The sequence below is a fragment of the Electrophorus electricus genome, chromosome 13 (assembly GCF_041902795.1).
Source record: "Electrophorus electricus isolate QZ-2024a chromosome 13, ASM4190279v1, whole genome shotgun sequence".
NCBI classification, from domain to species: domain Eukaryota; kingdom Metazoa; phylum Chordata; class Actinopteri; order Gymnotiformes; family Gymnotidae; genus Electrophorus; species Electrophorus electricus.
Window position 1 is genome coordinate 2,519,711 of NC_137509.1, and position 18,867 is coordinate 2,538,577.

Genomic DNA, 18,867 nt, shown 5'->3' on the forward strand with positions numbered 1-18,867 from the left:
ATATTTGTATCTATATATATGAAAACAGCTTTTCTTTAAGGCTCACGGTCCTGCGTGCTCTCTCCTAGTCTGCGAGAAAAATGAAAAGCATGGACTGGTTATACAGGCTGTGTATGAAAGTGAAGTGATATTGTGACCGAAAAACGATGGTCGGCTACATATAAAATACAAGCAACAGACAAACGTAAGGCAGTAACGCATGCTTTAAGATGAGGCATTCTTTCAAGAGAAAAACACTGTTGCAGAGATGGTTCCTGATTAAACATATTGATGTATTTTTCAACCACCAAGAGACGGACGTCTAATGACCTACACGGTATCGCGAATCGGTCGCCCAGTTGCGATGGAAGTATCACGAAAATTAAAACGTAGTTAGCATGGCTGACGTGTTGAAGTAAATTAGCGCCCAGTACCTTCAAATGTTATGTTGGATTAAATTAATCAAGTACGTTGATTCATAAGTGGTATATCATTTGAAGGTGGCAACGAGTTTTGTTAAAATTCATTTGAAGAGATATTTTGGACATTGATTTGATTTCTATTTGCTGATTATTAAATGGGGTCCAATGAAGTACCTTGGGTACTTAAGTAGTCTTTTTGTAAGATATGTTCTTAGTTTTACACATGTAATAATTGTAATGACCTCTTTTATTTATACTTGAGTATGATTTTAAAATAATACTTTTATTTGATCACAGTTTTTTTGGCTACTCTTTTCACATTTGTTGCTAATATGTGCTAATATTTTAGGTAACATGGCTAATTCCTGTTGCTAGCGATGCTTTCTAACGTCCATGTGGAGAATGAGTGCTATATTATGACTGTGAAATCATGTTAGGAAAAATGGGGAACTAAAAACAACCTAGTTGGGAATGTGAGTATATAAATATATTAAAAGCAATTGCCGTGAATCTCTGTACAAATGCATAAAATAGTTTACAGGGTTATTGTGCATGTGTGTAATAATCGGTTTTAATTTTAAATGAGCATTAGCATTTTAACCCACTGGATACTGTAATTATGAGGCACTATTATACTGTGATTTTGTGTGTTTTATGCATTAATTCCTGGTGTCCCGTGAGACGCTAGTACAATCCTTCCCTTAATTTTAAAGCCAAAATTAAGGTGAAGCTAGATGTAAACCTGTACTTCCAGAGCTGTATGTCAAACATGATCTGGGATATTCCTGGCGTTTTTTGTCTGCATCTCATATGATCTGCCCCAAATCTGGATCTCAAGTTAGGGTTAGGGATCAGTGCTAGTGCTATAGTCACCATAACTGTTAAAGGAGGCTTCCTCATTTGGATACACACTGATTGTGATCAGACAGTAGAAATGGAAGGCATTTGTTCCAAAACATTTTAACTTTTTCATCTATAGGCAGTTATTAATCTTGATGTGTAATTTTAAGTAACTGGAAAATAATATAAAATGTATGTAGATACAAGACTTAAGGACAGCTGAATGCAGGACAGAGGATTATAGCTGTAGGGAAGCGTTGTTGCATCATTGTGCTTTTCTGATATGTAAGTTGCCATGTTTTAATACTGAAACGGCCTTTGATGTGACTTTTGAAGTGCCTTCCTCCCACCTTGACTGCTGTATGTGGATATGGATACAGAACACTGTGTCCTCCTGTTAGTCATGTGAGGGCACCTGATGAGTAAGTGCAAAGACTGATACCAGATGCCAGTTGGCCTGATCCCATTTACTACATTAGCATTTTAACCATTGGACACCAATCATGATGCACTATAACACTATAACATGTTTTGTTATCTGAATAATTCCCAGTGCCATGAAACTCTCGGACATTTCCAGTCCACATATTTCAACTTGATAATAAATGCAGGTTATTTGCAGTGCATGAGTCCTGACTGAGCTGCTGTGATGTATCTTGAAGATTGACTGAAGTTCAGTACACGCTCAAGATGGAGGAAAGCGCTCCACCTCTACTCACCTGCGATGTGCACCTACCGTATGCCACTGCACAGCCACCTGTCCAGGTAGCGCAAGGTGACAGCAAACCAAGGTCATGGGGTCAGTCCCCAGGATATGCACGTGCTGTCGTACTGATAAATATGTAAGTCGCCCTGTATAAGAGTGTCGTCACACTGACAATGTAAACATACTGTCGAGTGTATTTTATTACAAGGATAACTGCATGGTTTTATTCTCTTACGTGTACGTTTTCTAGCTGCATTATTTATTTAACACACGCACTTTGTTGAGTATTCGGCTCTGTGTTAAGCACACTAAACCCCACGGCAAGGTCACGAGGGCAGATTTCTGCCCATGCCCGAGTCCCTCTAAAGACGGAGAGGCAAGCTCGAGACTACAGTGCGTGTCTTGGAGGTAAAGGATTTGTTTTCAACGCATATTTTTACGTTGTCCTTTACCATCTTTTATAACTACGCATAACAATATTTAAAAATTGCTATTAGATTTAGTACCCAGAAACGTTTGTAGCCCAGATGGATGCCATTTTCTAAATCAGGAACCTCTATATTCACACGCCTTTTTGCATCTCGATTATTTGAAACCTATAATCTTTTCCTTTTATTAGAGATTTAAATACTTCGCTCGATGTGAGATATTTTTATTTAATTTGAATATTTCGTGTGCGGGCAATTGGGTTAACAGTGCTCTCGTGTAGCGCGATCACGCCCGGGCTTTTGGCTTTGCTTTGTACGCTCTCCATTATCCCGGCCCGGGCTTCGCGCTCGCGCCGTCTCAGCCCTCAATTACGCGTCTATTATGGGATTTAGGCGCGTGCGTGTTCGCGCGCACGGGGGGCTCGCGGTGGAGGCGCTGCCGATTCACGCGGGCTGAGGACGTGAATGGCGGGATTGAGGGGAGCCGCTGAAAGAGCTGGGGGCTTCCTCACAGCCCCGGGAACAGACCGGATTATCGGAATATTCATGACCACATGAAGACGAGTCATGAATTGATGTGTCCACGAGATCATCCCGTAAGTAAATAGCACCTAAACGAGAGAAAAAGGCCCCGAGTCCTGGAATGTTCTGGGAATAGCGTGACTCCCGTCTTGCTAACTCGGAGAGGTACTGCACACTTTTCCACGCTCCTGACTTAATTTACAAGACAATAGAGGAGAAGGTGAATCCTCGATATGAGATGTAAGTCTCTTGTCTAATCAGTGGTGCCTGGAGATGTTAGCTATGTCAAATCCGATCTCAGTATTCTTAAACTTTAGACATTCCAACTTGAGAAAATACTTGTTTGTAATAAGTGAGTTTAGAAATAGGTTTTGTCAGACATTGCTTTGCCCAACAAGCATAACACTATTATTATTATTATTTCCATGTTTCAATAAAACCTCTATGCAAGGGAACTAGCCACCTACTCTTGCATATATTACATGCTTGTTGTCTCTGACTGAACTTAAATCTAGCTGTTCACATTCATTTGCAAGTTGTGTCTTTGGTCATGTGATTAAGGGCTCAGCTCTGTTTCATGAGCTGTTTCTTTAAAGCAGAGGTATTTAACTCTGGCCCTCAAATCCAAATCTGGCCATTGCTTTGATAACTGTAACTCACAGGTGTTCAGATCACAGCCCACACGGTTCCCTTCACCCTGGATTTAGGGACACTGATAACAAATAAGTAACACTAACTGATCTCTTTAACTAGCACAAATCACAAACTGCAGTGCTGGAATTAGATTTAAGGGGCTGTGTTAAATAATTGGTTTAAGTACCAATATTTTACTACAATGTTTACTACTAATACGGTTGTTTTTAGAAGCCTAATTTAGCCATCACAGCATGTATGTCAAAAGCCTTGAAACTCCCCATTTTAGCCTAGTGCTGAGGAGGTTAATGTTTTAGTAGGCCTAGCATGTTCAGTTTAAATCATGAACTCTTTGGCAGTTGGTTGGTGTGTTGTAGCAGGTGACCACTGATAGTGGTAGAGCAGTGGAACTCTGGCCTCTTGGGCTGTATGGACATGTAAGTAGTATCTCTGTTATTAAAGACACACTATCCCCCACTGATGTAAGGACACCCTTTTGTTAGTGCATTTGTCCATAGGAGGACTTTTACAGTTGTCTACCTTTTGCACGGGCCATTGAATCTCTAAGTGACAGTTTGTCAATCTAACCTGTGTAGAGCACAAACGTAGAGTTGGGTTACAATACTGTTTAATACATAACTAATATTTATACTAGAAATCAGTGGATTTATTTTCCCCATTTCCAGAAGAACTAATGGCTGCTTCTTCTGGCTTTACCCACAGTGACAAAACCACGTTAACACAAGCCTACATGTAACCACAGAAAGTGTGTTTGTGACTTGTGTGAAGCGCTCCTTGTTGGTCGGTGTTTAAACTGTGTGGCTCAGATTGTGAAGAGAACGTGTGTGAATTTCACACAGCATTCACACAGTGCAGGTGGAGGTATGTGGGAGGTTTGTGGGGGCTTGTATTTCAGCAGGTCTAATCAGGGTTTAGCCAGGGAACCTTTAAGAGTCATTTAATAATGCAGCTTGAAAGCTCCATGCAAGTCTGGGTTAGGGTTAAACAACACCGTCATGGTTGGTTCCAGTCCGGATTCTCCTGGTCCGCTTTCACATGCGCTGTGGATGTTAGAAGCCACAGCCGGGTAAGATACCGCCAGGTCCGTTCCATTTCACAGTGTCAGATTTATCCAAGTAAGTTCCTCGCTTTCATTCATTATTTACCAGTGGCTTTGAAGAAAGCCTGTTGAAGATATTGTCTTTTATTTGAGGAGATTTAGTCATGGATTTTTAATTTCAAATTAGCCTGAACTAGGCTATTCTAATCCACAGAGCTGTGGAATAGATCGTGACATGGTAAGCCTGCCGATCTTCTCCCGTTACCCAGGCTGCGTTAGTAATGTGTTCTTGGATTAGCCCATGATTGCGCTTTTAGCAATTTCTATGTTTCAAAAAGGTTCAGATGAAATTCCTCACACACTGCTGCACAAGAATCTCACCATTACAAGCAGTTGCCTTCTCCTAACATATTATCATTTAAATACACATGGTAAGTCTATCAATGCCCGAAAACAGCATATAATCTACATGCTAAGTAGGCCATTCAGGTTTTTCCAGTGTTGTATTTGTGAGAAGCCACTTTCATGTTCGAATGGCGAGACTTACATGTGAACTGCGTTTCGGTTCTTGACGAAGCTTTTTTGAATTTGTTAAAGGCATTTGAACTGTAAGACAAAAGCAAAACGTCCACGCTCTCCGCTGGGCGGCTTTATGTCTGCCAGATTAGTTAATTCCGTCGTTTTTAACTCCAGTCCTAGGACAAGGCCCCTTTGTTCCAGAGCCCACCTCTCTCCTCTCCTGGCTGCCCCCTGCCTCTTCTGCCTCTCGGTCTCTGCTGCGGACCATGCATGGAGCTCAGATTTCTCCATGCCACAGGCCCCTCTGCAGAGCTGCCAGGCCTCAGACATCTCAAATGAATTTTAATCTGAATCTGATTTTTAATCTGAACTATAAGTGCCACCATTTAAATGATCTGTACTGCTGCATAAAGGTGCACCTGCACTACAGATGAGGGTTCTGGACCAGCGAGTAGGAGGGTTGGCTGCTCCCACAAATGTGCTGGTTCATCCTTTACGGAAGACGTGGAGTTTAAGACTTTTTAAAATCAGATTTAGAATGTGAAGTGTTTATTAAAACTATTAATTGCAGCTTTACATGAAAGAGGTCATTTTTTTCATTTAGATTGAATATGGGTTTGAAATGAGGTCAGTGAAACTGGATGTGTGTGGATGTCTGTGATGAGTCAGACAGAAAGACTGATCTGAAGCAGCAACGAACTGTATGACATCATGGCCAGGATGAAACCTGCAAAAACCACCCACCACACCAGGGAGTACTGTCTGTTTCACACACACTCCTCAGGTAAATGGTGCCTCTCCATCAAAACCACACAGATCCTCAACAGTTTTTCCCCCCAACCAACCAATATCAAGTAAGGAGAACAGACCAGTAAACCAATAACAAATAAGGATAACAGACCAGTAAACCAGTAACAAATAAGGAGAACAGAGCAGTAAATCAATAACAAATAAGAAGAACAGACCAGTAAACCAATAATGTATAAAGAGAACAGACCAGTAAACCAATTGCGAATACAGAGAACAGACCAGTAAACCAATAACAAATAAGGAGAACAGACCTCTTTAATGTGTAGTGTTGTGTGTGGTCCCAGGATGTTTTTATTGTGTTCTGTGCACCTCCCTGGAGTTTCTGTGGCTTTATGATGTTATATAAACACCAGTCCGCCACAACAGGTGAATTGAATCTCATTGAACTTGATGGGATATATTAGGGCTGATATATATTAGAGCTGGGATATATTGGGCAGCAAGTCAACACTGACTTCCTAAAAGGAATGTGTTGAAAGTAGGAAAAATGGTGAAGCAGTTACATTTATGGAATTTAGCTGATGCTTTCATCAAAAGCAACTTACAATTTTTACTGAATACAACTTCAGGCCTTGCTCAGGGGCCCAACAGTGGCAATTTGGCAGTGAACCAGCAACCTCCTACTTAGTCTAGTACCTTAATCACTGAGCTACCAGTCCCCACAGGGCCAAATTGTGGTGATTAAATAACTGAGTCATGGCAGGTGCTATGGGTTGTTCCATGTATAAAATGAACTGTAGCCATTAAAGGTCGTTCAAGAAACTACATCTGGTGAACCAGCAACAGGGTCCTGGGCGCCCAAGGCTCACTGTGTGCTCTTATTGGCTGCTGAGTGATGGTTGGGGAATGTGCTGAGCTTGTCATGTATGTGCCCTGCCTGCCCAGCCCTTTAACTAAGTGGTCAAGGCCTTCTTTTATCTTGTTTTGCTCGTATTTATTGACATAAAATAAAATGTAGTTGTCTACACTTACCTGGTCTCCATGTTGCCTGTGTGGTCTGGAGGGTTTCCAAGTTCTGCAAAAACCAACTGAATTGAAGGTTAATCCAGTCACAACACCACTGGTTACAACATAATGAAGCAATACTTTGAAATGATGATTTAAAGAGAAAATGATATAGTCGAAAGTCTGTATTTTCATACTGAATGTGGCTAATAACTGAATAATAACTGAATAACTTGTGAGCAGCAGGAAATCTTTTGCGTGTCACTTTCTTATCTCTGTCGGAGCTTTCTCTGTGTCTGATTCCCATGGCGAGAGGGGAAAACAAAGCATCCTTTCTCTTTAACCAGAGTCTTTCCCTCCACCTCACTTTGAAAAGCCGCCATATTTTCAGCTGAGCTTGGCACAGTGGACCCCTCCAGTCTAAAACAAAGGCCATACTGAATGGCTCTGAGGTAGGTAAATATATTCTGTGGCATCAGCTGGAGGACTCTACTGAGCGTGCTCAGTGGGTTCACTTGTGGCTGCTCTTGGCCCACGTGCTGGGGCTCAAGAGACAAAAGCCCCACAGGCTCTACCGTGCTGCTGGGTACCCACCACCCCTTCTGGGGATCTGGGTATGGAGGAGGGGCTTGGAGGGCTACTGACTGCAGCCCCTTCACATGCAGAGCTGCTCCTTTCTCCCTTTCTCCTGCCTTTTAGTTTGGTGGATAGAGTACCCTCAAGTGTGTGTGTGTGTGTGTGTGTGTGCGTGCTTGCATGTGTGCACATGGTGTGTTGTGTGTGCGTGCATGCATGTGTGTGCGTGCTTGCATGTGTGTGCGTGTGCGCATGGTGTGTTGTGTGTGCGTGCGCGCGTGTGTGGTGTGTGCGTGTGGTGTGTGTGTGCGCGCATGCGTGTGCGTGCGTGGTCTGTTGTGTGTGTGCGTGGTCTGTTGTGTGTGTCTGTCTGCATGCGTGTGTGTGTGTGTGCGCGCATGCATGTGTGCGTGCGTGGTCTGTTGTGTGGTCTGTTGTGTGTGTGTGTGTGTGTGTGTGCGTGTGTGTGTGTGTGTGTGTGTGTGTGTCTACATGCGCGTGCGTGCGTGCGTGTGTGTGCACGTGCGCATGGTGTGTTGTGCGTGCGTGTCTGTGTGCGTGTCTCTGTGTGTGTGTGTGTGTGTGTGTGTGTGTCTTTCCAGGCATTGTCAACTGTAGACATACTTGCAGTCTAGTTTTCTAAGAATGAGTTTTCTGATAGTGATTTCTTATTTGAAACATTTTGGCAGGTTCCTCCTGTTTACTGATTGCTCGGAGACAGTGGATGTCACTTTTATTTGTTTTGGGGATTTGCAGTCAAAGCCTGGGTGCTTCTTATTCACACGAGCATGAGGACGTTAGCAAACATCACGTTCAGCTTCTGCTCGGCGTGAGGACGTTAGCAAACATCACGTTCACCGTCCACCCGACACAAAACAGCCGGATGCCTCTCAGCCGAGAGCCTGCTGACGTAAAGCTGGCTGAATGGGAGGGTGTGTAGCTGAGCGCAGTGATGTGACTGTTGGGTCTGCTGTGAGGGTGAGGCCTTGGTCAGGATAGATGCACCTGCAGAGTATCTTGTGCTGGACCAAAGGTGACCACACTGACCCTGCAGGTGTGCTGGATTAGAGATCTGTGGAACTTTTACCACAAACTTGTGACTTATGAAATTTAAAATAAATAAATACTTTATATATATATATATATATATATATATATATATATATATATATATATATATATGAGATTCAAAATTGTACAAAGAAACTACTACAAATTATATATAAAATCAGTTCACCAATTTTCACTGTTCACTACAATAGAAAATTAATTGCAAAATGAGCATAAATACTATATCAAATAATTGCAAGTGCAATACACAGCCCCCCCCCCAGCTCACTTTAAACCAGCCACATACAAAGCCTCTTTAGACGGTAACCCACACTGGCCTCCCTAGTGACTGACGCCTTACCCAGCCCCACTGACACTGTTAACCCCCTGAAGTCTCAGGGCATTTTCTCCATTTTTGTGTATTTTCTTAAATTCACTTTAAAGGTTCTTACCTTTCGCATGATGCCCATATGTTTCGTATCAAAATGTTCTGACCAATCTCAGCTCTCCTCCTACTGAGGTACCATTTGATCTAGAGCACTGCCTAAAGAAATAATACGACTGTAAAGCTGAAAATGTGAGGTCGAATTTTAGGCACTATGGGTTAAGGCATGCTCAGTACCACCAGTCCTAGATGGGCTCACCACACTGTGCCAGTAGCAAACACAACTGCTTTTCCCCCACACAGTAAAATCCATACTGCCATCCCCAGTCCCACAAGCATGCTCGGTGCGAACAGTTCCATGTGGATTTTACACACTGCACCACTAAGCATCCTCCAGCACAGGAGAGCCGTGCTGTATGAAACCTTACTGAAAGCTTATGATTGGACAGAAGGAATTGGGAGTTGGGAGTCTGTCCACGCAACCTCATCAATGGCTTAAAGTCAGTCATTGGACCAGATCTGCACCATTCAAGCTGCTCCATGACAGTGACCAGCTGTAGATGTCCTCTGCTTTCAGACCCAGGAGTTTTCTCTGACCCTGAAGAAAAGGTCTATTAATCATTGCTGTGCTAACTTCTATAGGGTGTGGTCTGCAGCTACCTCATGATGTAACCTCTGACCCCTCCCACTCCAGGTTGACCAATGACTGAGGTCAGTGGCCTGCTGTGGAGGATATGATTGGGCACCGTGTTTGAGATAACAGAGCAGCAGGGGAGCAGGGGACAAGACCCTCTTTGTGCTGCCTGTGACACGACGACATTCGCTGAATCGCAGGGTTAAGGGGTTTGGGTCTGTCATAGTGGCAGGATTTTCAACTCATAGATCACAATAGAAAACACTACACATACAGATCATCCATTCAGTACCATATCTTTATAAAATATTTAATTAAATTTTTAAAAAGTGGTTAACACGTTTACCTTTTTAACAACATAACTGTAAACTACCAATTTACAGAAAAGCAATTTCACAGTAAATTTCTACTGTAAAGAAGACCAGTGTAGAGTTATTTATAAACATTATTTTACTTTACAGGTGGACAGAAGAACTGTTGTATGATCTGGAACTCAAGTGGACACGTGTTCATGTTTCCCACCGATCAGTCTGATTAAAATCAGCAACGTGTGTGTGTGTGTGTGTGTGTGTGTGTGTGAGTGAGATTTCCTTTAAGTGTAGTTAAAAGAGAAGATTTCAAGTGCCATCTGTAAAGTAAATGACCCTCTGAAATTTTACTAAGGTTGAAATTTTTACTAAAAAGGTTAATATAATCCAAGGTTCTATAATCATCTTGCAGAAAAAGCAACGAGGGGTTTCCAAATAATATATTTCCCCCAAAAAATAAATTGTGCAAAAAAACAAAATTATACTCTAATTGTATGGATGAAGATGGAATGAATAGCATAAACCTATTTTTAATTAATTAGCTTTTAAAAAAATAATTGTTGAGTAGAGTATAAATACAAAAACAGAATTACAAGGCACCAAATTAGTCTATGCTGTTTCATGCCACAGCTGAAAATAATGTAATTTAATAATAAGTAATGTAATTTAAAAAATAATGTAATTTAATAATAAGTAATGCAATTTAGAACCTTCTTTAGATAAAGCTCATGACAAATCACTGATGAGGACATGTTCAAGAATTCATCTTGGAAACCAGGGCTAGTGAGGGCATTGGACAGCTACATCTGCACTGTGATTATAAAAGGGTGTGCAGTTAACCATGGATACATATTAAAAAAAACACAGAAAGAGGGAGACACAAAGAGATGTTTCCCCAGACGGAGGAAACCGTGTGAAGATGAGGCGCCGTTGGATGCTGGACTTGTCTGCTGTTTATAGCTCGGGGGAGTCATGAAAGGCTGCAGCCAAAGACAAAGGCAGTGTTACTCACGCAGGGCATCACTGGTCTTGGCTCTCAGAATTCCTTATGCTTTTTGTTTACAGTGAATTCATGAAATTGAATGCTTCTTTCATGTATGTTTTGAACACACACCTTGTGTTGTTGCCTTAAACTTGAACTTGTGTTTGGGATTTTTAAGTGTTCAGAATCAGATTTATTGACACTAATAATATACTAATAGTATACTAATAATCCATATTCTGATTCTGATCAGTTTAACCCAGTACTCAAACTAAACTTAGTGCAAGTCTACACCCCCACACACGCATGCACACACACCCTTACACACACAATCTCTTGTCAGTCCAGGGAGAGAGCAGCATCATGGCTTATGATGAGTGCTACACAGGTGTTTTAAATATCTCCTGGAAGACTCGTGACTAGAAAACAGCCCAGCAGCAACAGGAAGCTTCACTCACAGGCTGCATCAATGCAGGCTGAACCGATATTTGTTTTGCCTCTTCTGATTGGTCTCCAAAGACACGAGCAGCAGAAAATCAGACCACCAAGTCTGCAGAAATGTACAAACCTTATTGAAAGTGTGGTTTAAACAGTGAAGATTATCAAGGGCAGACGTATTTGAACAGATATTCCAGTCAGTTAGGTGTGGGTTCGATGTGTCCTGCTATATAAAAGGACACACAATCTGGGTTATCTGTGCTTCACATCAGAAATGTCCTGACATATGTGCAATATGGCTCAGTCAACCTTAGATCTTAGAAGAAAGGGTAGCCACAGCTGACCAACAAAAATAAGCATTGCTGATTGCTTGTTCACCTATGGAGCAATGGTCTGTTTATAGTTGGGAGGAATATTTTTTGGTAAATGTACAGTATAATTGGAGACACTGGATATCAGTGCATATCATGAAGACCATGCAAACGCAATCACATCAGCAGGTACGGATTACGTTTGGTGGAACAATAAATGTGAGCACACGTTAGGTGGCATTTGTACAAAAATCCAGATGATTTCACAAATGTTCGCAAATGTTTTTCTTGAAATTGTAACTGAAGAAAAGTTAAAAAAATTCTGATCAGGAACTTGTCAGATAGAATAAAAACACATTTAGCAGCCAAACAGATCCCCTCACAAAAACTCCCACATCCAGTGTGGCAAAAAAGTGAACTGTTTAGAACCAGGACCTCCATGGAATGTGAATCAATACATGCACAATTTTAGAATTATTTAAAAAATGTATTGACTTAGAAGACATTGGTTGTTATTTGTTTAAACACTCACCATTAAGGGGAAACAAAATGTACTATACACTCATTATGAGAAAGATTAATTCAGAGCAAACTTTTTCTGACTTTATTCCTAATACTAACACATCATGGCACACCCCATAAACTTCATACACTTGCAAGGTGTGGATGTGCAAGAACTAAAGCATCTATGTTGTTTATGGTTATTTTTTGCTGTGCTCAGTTGACGCTCGCCTACAGCAGAGATGGGGCAAGATGGATGATACTGTTACTAAAAAAATGCATGTGTTTTCAAGGTGGTGTTCTCAATCCTACTTTAACCTCCTGGAGTGTTAGAGAAGCTCTTCAGAACTTTGCAGTTGAAATCAGTAAGGCAAGGTGGAATGTCAAAGCAAGTCCCTGACCTGCCCCTTCAGACCGGCCGTAACCCTTGGGGCCTGTGCCATGGACTCAGACTGTAGACGTCCACCGAGGGCAGGAGTCGTCCCTCACCTCATCAATCTAATGCTGACAATGAGACTCGGAACTGCACGTCCAATCGGCCACGCCTCTTCCTCTGCTTTTCAAATGAGCCTCTGCTTGGGACAATGGGTGAAGAGCAGGGGTCATTATGGGAAAAAAATCACGCAGCATGAGACTGTGTGAAAATTCACCAACTGAGTGGAACAGCATAGGAAAGAGTGTGGATAATATATAAAACAAAGTTTTCAACCAGTGAGACTATTGAGGACTACTGTAGGGCATGATGTCCCTTGCACAGACTGAAGACCCATCTATATGTAGAATATTTAAATGACAACTGACCCTGTTCCCATATTGACTAACTAAATTAGTACTTATTGTAGGGTACTGTTTATTACACTGATATTGCCTAACAAACTCTAGTACTTATTGTTTATTGCACTTATCATTGTTTAAGATAGACCTTATGTATTTGGCACTTCTAGGTATCAGCATCCATCCCTGTATTCTACAGTGTTCTAGTTCATTGGTATATTGGATTCTAACCTACTGTACTGTACTAGGGTATTCTATGAGGAAATGACAAAGCACTTTCTGCTAAATGCTGTAAATGTAAGTGATGTTAAGATGAGGTTTTCAATATACATCTTTTTGTGAACATTGCTAGTGTACACGAGGGAAATTGCCTGTATCTCAAATATGTGAACCTAAAACTTCATGCCAACAGAAAAACTACTGTCCTCACACCACTGTTGATGGGGATGAAAGAAACTGTTATTACTTACATTTGTCTTGTCCTCTGTCTTAATTTAGACAGAAGCTAGTCAGGACCTCTTAAACACCTGAAACAGCTTTGAACAAGGGTGACCCAGTCTCCTCTTAGCCTGAGACAGCTGTGTGAGGGGCCGGCATGTGTTTGGGAGAGCAGAGGTTGCGGACAGAGAGCTGCAGCGCTCTGTCAGAAAGGCCAGACTGTCAGAGTGAAGGGCGCCCGGGCAGTGTTCCCTTTCTGAGCCCCATCCAGGCCTGACATGGGAAAAAGCAGCCAGGAAGAATGACGATATTATTTGCCCTGCGGGGGGAGTTATGGGAGTGTGGAACACTGCATGATGTTCATTTCCGCCGGCTTTGACCTGGTGAGAAATCCTGGCCTAATGAGCCAGAGCCGTCTATTCTGTTTTATCGGGGTGTCTGGCTGCCATATTTTCCACATGCTGCCCTTTATCACTTACATGCTGAGAACAGGTGATGTGTTTCATGACCTTAGAAACAGGAATCTTGGTCTTCCTCAGTATGACTTGTAGAAAGTAAACATTTATCCGTGTCCATGAGACTTTGCGTATCAAGCCTTGTAGTTTCTGCAGACCCTCATGTCTTATTTGTGTGGGTCTGACTTGAGAATTCTACAATATGTCCTAAGCTCCAGGCATCTTTTATCTTTATTCTGTAAACATGTAAACATAGTTATATATCAGTTTACAGCCTGCAATTTGTCTTTGCAAAAATTGCGCAATTGAGGGAACAATTGACAGAAGCACTGCATGGGGAAGACTGGCATTCCCAGATCCATTTTATACCCTTTCTGTAACGTCAGCACTCGTCAGCTCTCAAAATTAGCAGTTCAATAGTCAGCAGTTCTAATAGTACGTTTGTATCCTAGCAATTTGTTGTTGGTTTTTATTCAGTTGAAGAAACACCATAATCTAATAAAAACGGGAATATTGTGTTTCACAGAACGTGAAAAGTGCGTTAGGCGTGGATATTAAAATCTCGAGCTGCTTCTAAATGTTAGCGTGTTTTATAAGTTAGTTTTTAGTAGCTTTCTACGGTCCAGCGCTGTAGTGGGAAACTTCCTTCTGTACAAAGATACTCATTCTGTCGGCTGAAAAATACACGCGTCGAATAAACACAAACATTCGTCCCCAGCACAATATTTACGAAATTTATTTTACCAGAATTTTTTAATTTATGTGTTTAGTTTATTTTGCGCGTGTTGCGAATAGAATTAAGCTTTAATCTTTAAACCTTTAAAGCACTCCAACCTTGCCAAATGGTACTATATGCCATGCCATTCGCAGACAGACTGAGTCTGAACATTAACACATGGTTATTAAGATGGCTTCTAAAAATGATTTTATAAGACACTGTTAACGCTCCTGAAGTAAATCTTGTAATTCTGTAAATCTTGGTCGTTGTTTAGCAGCCTGGTGTGTGTCTACAGTCTGATTTGTGACGTTTGTGCTTTACAACAAGTAACCAATGGCATGTTCCAATGCACGCGCTGTCCGTCGCCTCTGCTTTGCGATGATTGGTGGAAAGTTGCTCGAGGGCGTGTGGTGGAATTCTCACAAGGCGCTCGCGTGTTAAATGATCTGCCGAAAACGCTCGTGTGTCAGGTTGATCTTGCCACGAGGGATGTTGTGGTGCACGCAGTGTCGGTTCACTTTCCTGGCGTTAGAGAGCGAGACGTTCTTTGTAGTCACGGGGTTACCTTTGATTGGAAAATATCCTGTCATCTGTCCTTCACGCTTAAGGATTGGATAACTTACACTAGGACAGGTCTGTCGTCGACACGGCATTTTGCTGGAGATTATTGATATTTCAGGATGCCTGATGATATTTCGGAAAAGATCAACTTCACAGCTACCCCGATTAATATGAGCCCCAGAGCACACAGCATGAGACCCAACATTTCACGTGAGAAACCCAAGCCAACTCCCGACCACAGAAAGGTATCAAGTATTAAATAAAGCCCCTTTTTTTCTAATGATGATGATAACTATAAATATTCTAAGTAGGCCGTAGTTTGTCTGGGAATGATGAATTTTTATTGCTCTTTTGTATTCAAGTCTTCCAAGCCGATTATGGAAAAGAGAAGACGCGCGCGCATCAATAGCAGCCTGTGCCAGCTGAAGACTCTTATTTTGGACGCACTTAAAAAAGATGTTAGTAGATATTATGTTTTCCGAGATTGATTGCTGCATTCTTGATCACTGTCGTGAAGATTGTTTTACGTCATTTTATCTTCAATTTAGGTCATTTTGTACTTAAATGAAGAATTTATTTAAACGCCGTGTGTGTTTTTTTTGCAGACCTCACGACATTCAAAGCTTGAAAAAGCAGATATCCTAGAACTGACAGTGAAGCACCTGAAAAATGTGCAACACGCGCAGATGACCGGTGAGTATGCTCGTTTTAGTTACGCTCTCCACTTGGTTTATCTATACTAATTTGTGCTCTACACACAGCAGCGTTCATATGATTATATCCACATGCTCGTGTTATTTCCCTCCTACAGCGACTTTATGCACGCACCAGCCAGCGCTTGGAAAGTACAGAGCTGGTTTTAGCGCGTGCATGAACGAGGTCACGCGATTTATGTCCACGTGTGAGGGTGCAAGCGGCGAGTTCGGAGCAAGGCTGATCGCTCACCTGGCCAGCTGCGTTTCACAAACGAGCGTGCCGACCCAGCAGCACACCTCTGCATGCGCTCCTCACTCTGCTGTCGGCCGCGCATCGCCGCAACTGAGTGACGTACCGAAAAACGGCGCTATCGGTATACCATCGGAGAAACTGCACAGCGGATTCCAAGTTGTACAAACAAGTAATGGAGCGTTTGCCCTTTTAATCCCCAGTTCACCGGGCTTCAACTTCAGCGTTCAACACAGCTCATCGCGCCCGGTAGCGTTATGTCCGAGCGCGCCAGACTCCGTTTGGAGACCGTGGTAGAGAATCCACGAAGACGCCATAGCGAAACGGATCCCACGCGGAAAACCGGCCACCTCCCTATCTGATGGCAGAGAGCTGCAGAAAGAGGATGGAAAGTCACGTGCAGTTGTGCATTATTATTATTATTTTTTATAAGTAATGAATAGTTTTGCAGTGCAACGATAGGAAATGTCTTCTTCAATTGCGAAGGCCAGAAGAATATATTTTTAAGACATAAATCCATATAACGTATGACGTTTTTGAAATGACTCATGCATTATTTTTATAGTGACATTTTTTTATAGTGACATTTCTTAGAAAAACGGAAGATAATGTATAAAGAAAGCCCATATAGTTTATAACTAAAAAACATAAATGAGAAATTTAGGGCGAACACTACTTTACTAACTGAAGTGCGTTAAGTGGTGGTGACTAAACTCTTCAACTGATTTACTATCTGTATTTTAAGAACATGCAAATCACGGGTGTTTGAAATGTCTGAACTGAAAACGTTTAAACCATTCCGCCTATGTTAATCATTTAAAAACCACCTTAAAAAGTCCATCTTCACCGAGCTAATTTAAGATTAAAATAGAATAGAAACTTTGGTCATTTTTGTTGTGGTCTTTTTTTTCTTCTTCTTTTTTTTCAAGTTTGTGTTGAATGCTGAGGCCTACTGAAAAATGATTAATGTTCAAAAATAATACTGTTATTGCTACTTCCTGAAGCCCATCGTATTTGTGAGCTCAATAAAGTGATTGACCGACCGTAAGTTGTCGCCCATGACATATTTAACATGCGTCCACTCACTTTATTTCTTCTCTCGAGGGACTCCATCCCCTCAGAAAGCGGACAAGTGAGAGGCTGGCGAAAGCCTTCCTCCACCATTAAGACATAATTTATGGCATCGATGCCATTAGAAGAGCTTATTTCGAAACGAGTTAACACAGTGAACGCACATTAAAATGAATAATGAATTGTTCGGCAGAATCAATCACCCCCTGAATCCCTTCCTCCCTGATGAGCGCGATAACTGCGCCGTGTCACTCATCCACCAGCGCTTCCCAGCCTTACGCACTAATTAGCGGACTGTGTGACAGGCTTAGAACTTTTTAGCTTTTGTATGTGTTTATATGACATGTTTATATAAACATTTATCTGTTGCGCTATTACAGAGATTACTTTTTTTCTTCCTACAGTAAATCAATCCGTTTTTCTCACTTATGTGGATAAGATCCGCTGACGAGCCTGTGAGAGTGAGGCTGGTGGAGACGTGTGTGCGTGCGCCATAGGTGAGTAGTCTCTGGGGGGGACTGAACTGACCAATCATATCGCTCATCCGCAGGGAGCGAGCCCCCCCCCCCCCCCCCCCCACACACACACACATTCGTTGCATCACAGAACCCAGGAGTCTTTTTTTCAAAGAGTGTTTCTCGCGAGTTCTCACTATGGCATCAAAGAACAAAAAAGGTTGTATGCACATGATCAGAACTGTGCCAGGAACACTGTTCTGTTATTTGCCAAGTATAAAAGTTACCACTTTACCATACCCTGGGCAATTTTACCATGTAAGGAACAAACAGACAGACTAATATACAAAGCAAATAATCAACAAAAAAAGGTTTTGTGATGATTAGGCCTGAACTGCATGTATTAGAAGCACAGTTGGTGTTCTTCGGGAGAACATGGGATTCCTCATTAAACACTGTACAGAAACAGGAATAATATTTTAGGAAATATATAATGAAGATTTTATTGTTTCTTGGATAAACAATACAAGCCTTGACAAGCTTTGAAAGACATACTGATTAACTCTTATTAGTCACGGAGATCAGGTTTTGGGTCAGAGTTTAGATTCAGTGACAGATGGCAGTTATGATACATGTTGGCATTGCATGAAATAGTATAACATCTTACCCTTAGTGAAAGGAAATATCCTTGGCAGTCTTAACTGCATGGGTTTATGATACTGAATGAAATAGGAGATACAGCTGTTTTGAGAAGCACTACCATTTAATATGGTCATACGTTTACTGGCAGTTAAAATCAACCTCTTCTCAAAAGCAAATGAAATCTTCCTATTAGCACAAATCCACCAGTAAAACCTCTGTTCAGGTCTGATAGTCTGAAGAAGTGAAGAATCTTGTCACCCCTTCGAAACTTTTGAAATGGAGAAGGGAGTGTCAAACAAACAAAAACTGAATTGTGTTTTTGAAAGTGGTTCTCAAACTGAGTAGACAAAATGTAATGTTGGAGCTACAATATGTTTTGGTGACATGTCAAGTTTTTGTCTCACATGTAGTTCACTGCTGGAAATTTTGGCCCATGGCCCATGTGGCGAATTGGACCTTGGGACAGTAGCCTCCTAATTGTAATTATTTAATTCTAGACCTCAATCCTTCCTAATGCTTTCTAAGCTTGCCTTCCCAAGAGAAGACAATGAAAGACAATTAAATGTTGATTAGTAATGTTGATTAGCAATGTGGGTTGCTTTTCCCTGACACTCACTTCAGGTCTCTGGGCTGTTCTACCGTTCTTGTTCCTAAGACATAAAGGTCTTTCAACTCTTTACCATCTGAGAGAGAAAGGAGGGACAAAGTGAAGCGTAGAGGTATGACAGGGATTCTAATTTTCTCCTTGACAAGATTTAT

The 18,867-nt window shown here is 41.7% G+C and overlaps 1 protein-coding gene across 2 annotated transcripts; it reads left to right on the plus strand.

Annotated features, from left to right (window-relative positions):
• Positions 1 to 14,916: 14,916 nt before the first annotated feature.
• LOC113587163 (transcription factor HES-1-B-like) lies at positions 14,917 to 17,469 on the plus strand. Of its 2 annotated transcripts, XM_081694899.1 has the most exons (5): positions 14,917 to 15,240; positions 15,358 to 15,453; positions 15,601 to 15,688; positions 15,807 to 16,064; positions 16,144 to 17,469. In XM_081694899.1, the coding sequence occupies exons 1-5, from the start codon at positions 15,115 to 15,117 to the stop codon at positions 16,191 to 16,193; spliced, it is 618 nt and encodes a 205-aa protein (XP_081551025.1). In that variant the 5' UTR covers positions 14,917 to 15,114; the 3' UTR covers positions 16,194 to 17,469. The 2 variants fall into 2 exon arrangements, with proteins under 2 accessions (XP_081551025.1, XP_081551024.1); XM_081694898.1 differs by having other exon boundaries at positions 15,807 to 17,469.
• The last annotated feature ends 1,398 nt before the right edge of the window (positions 17,470 to 18,867 follow it).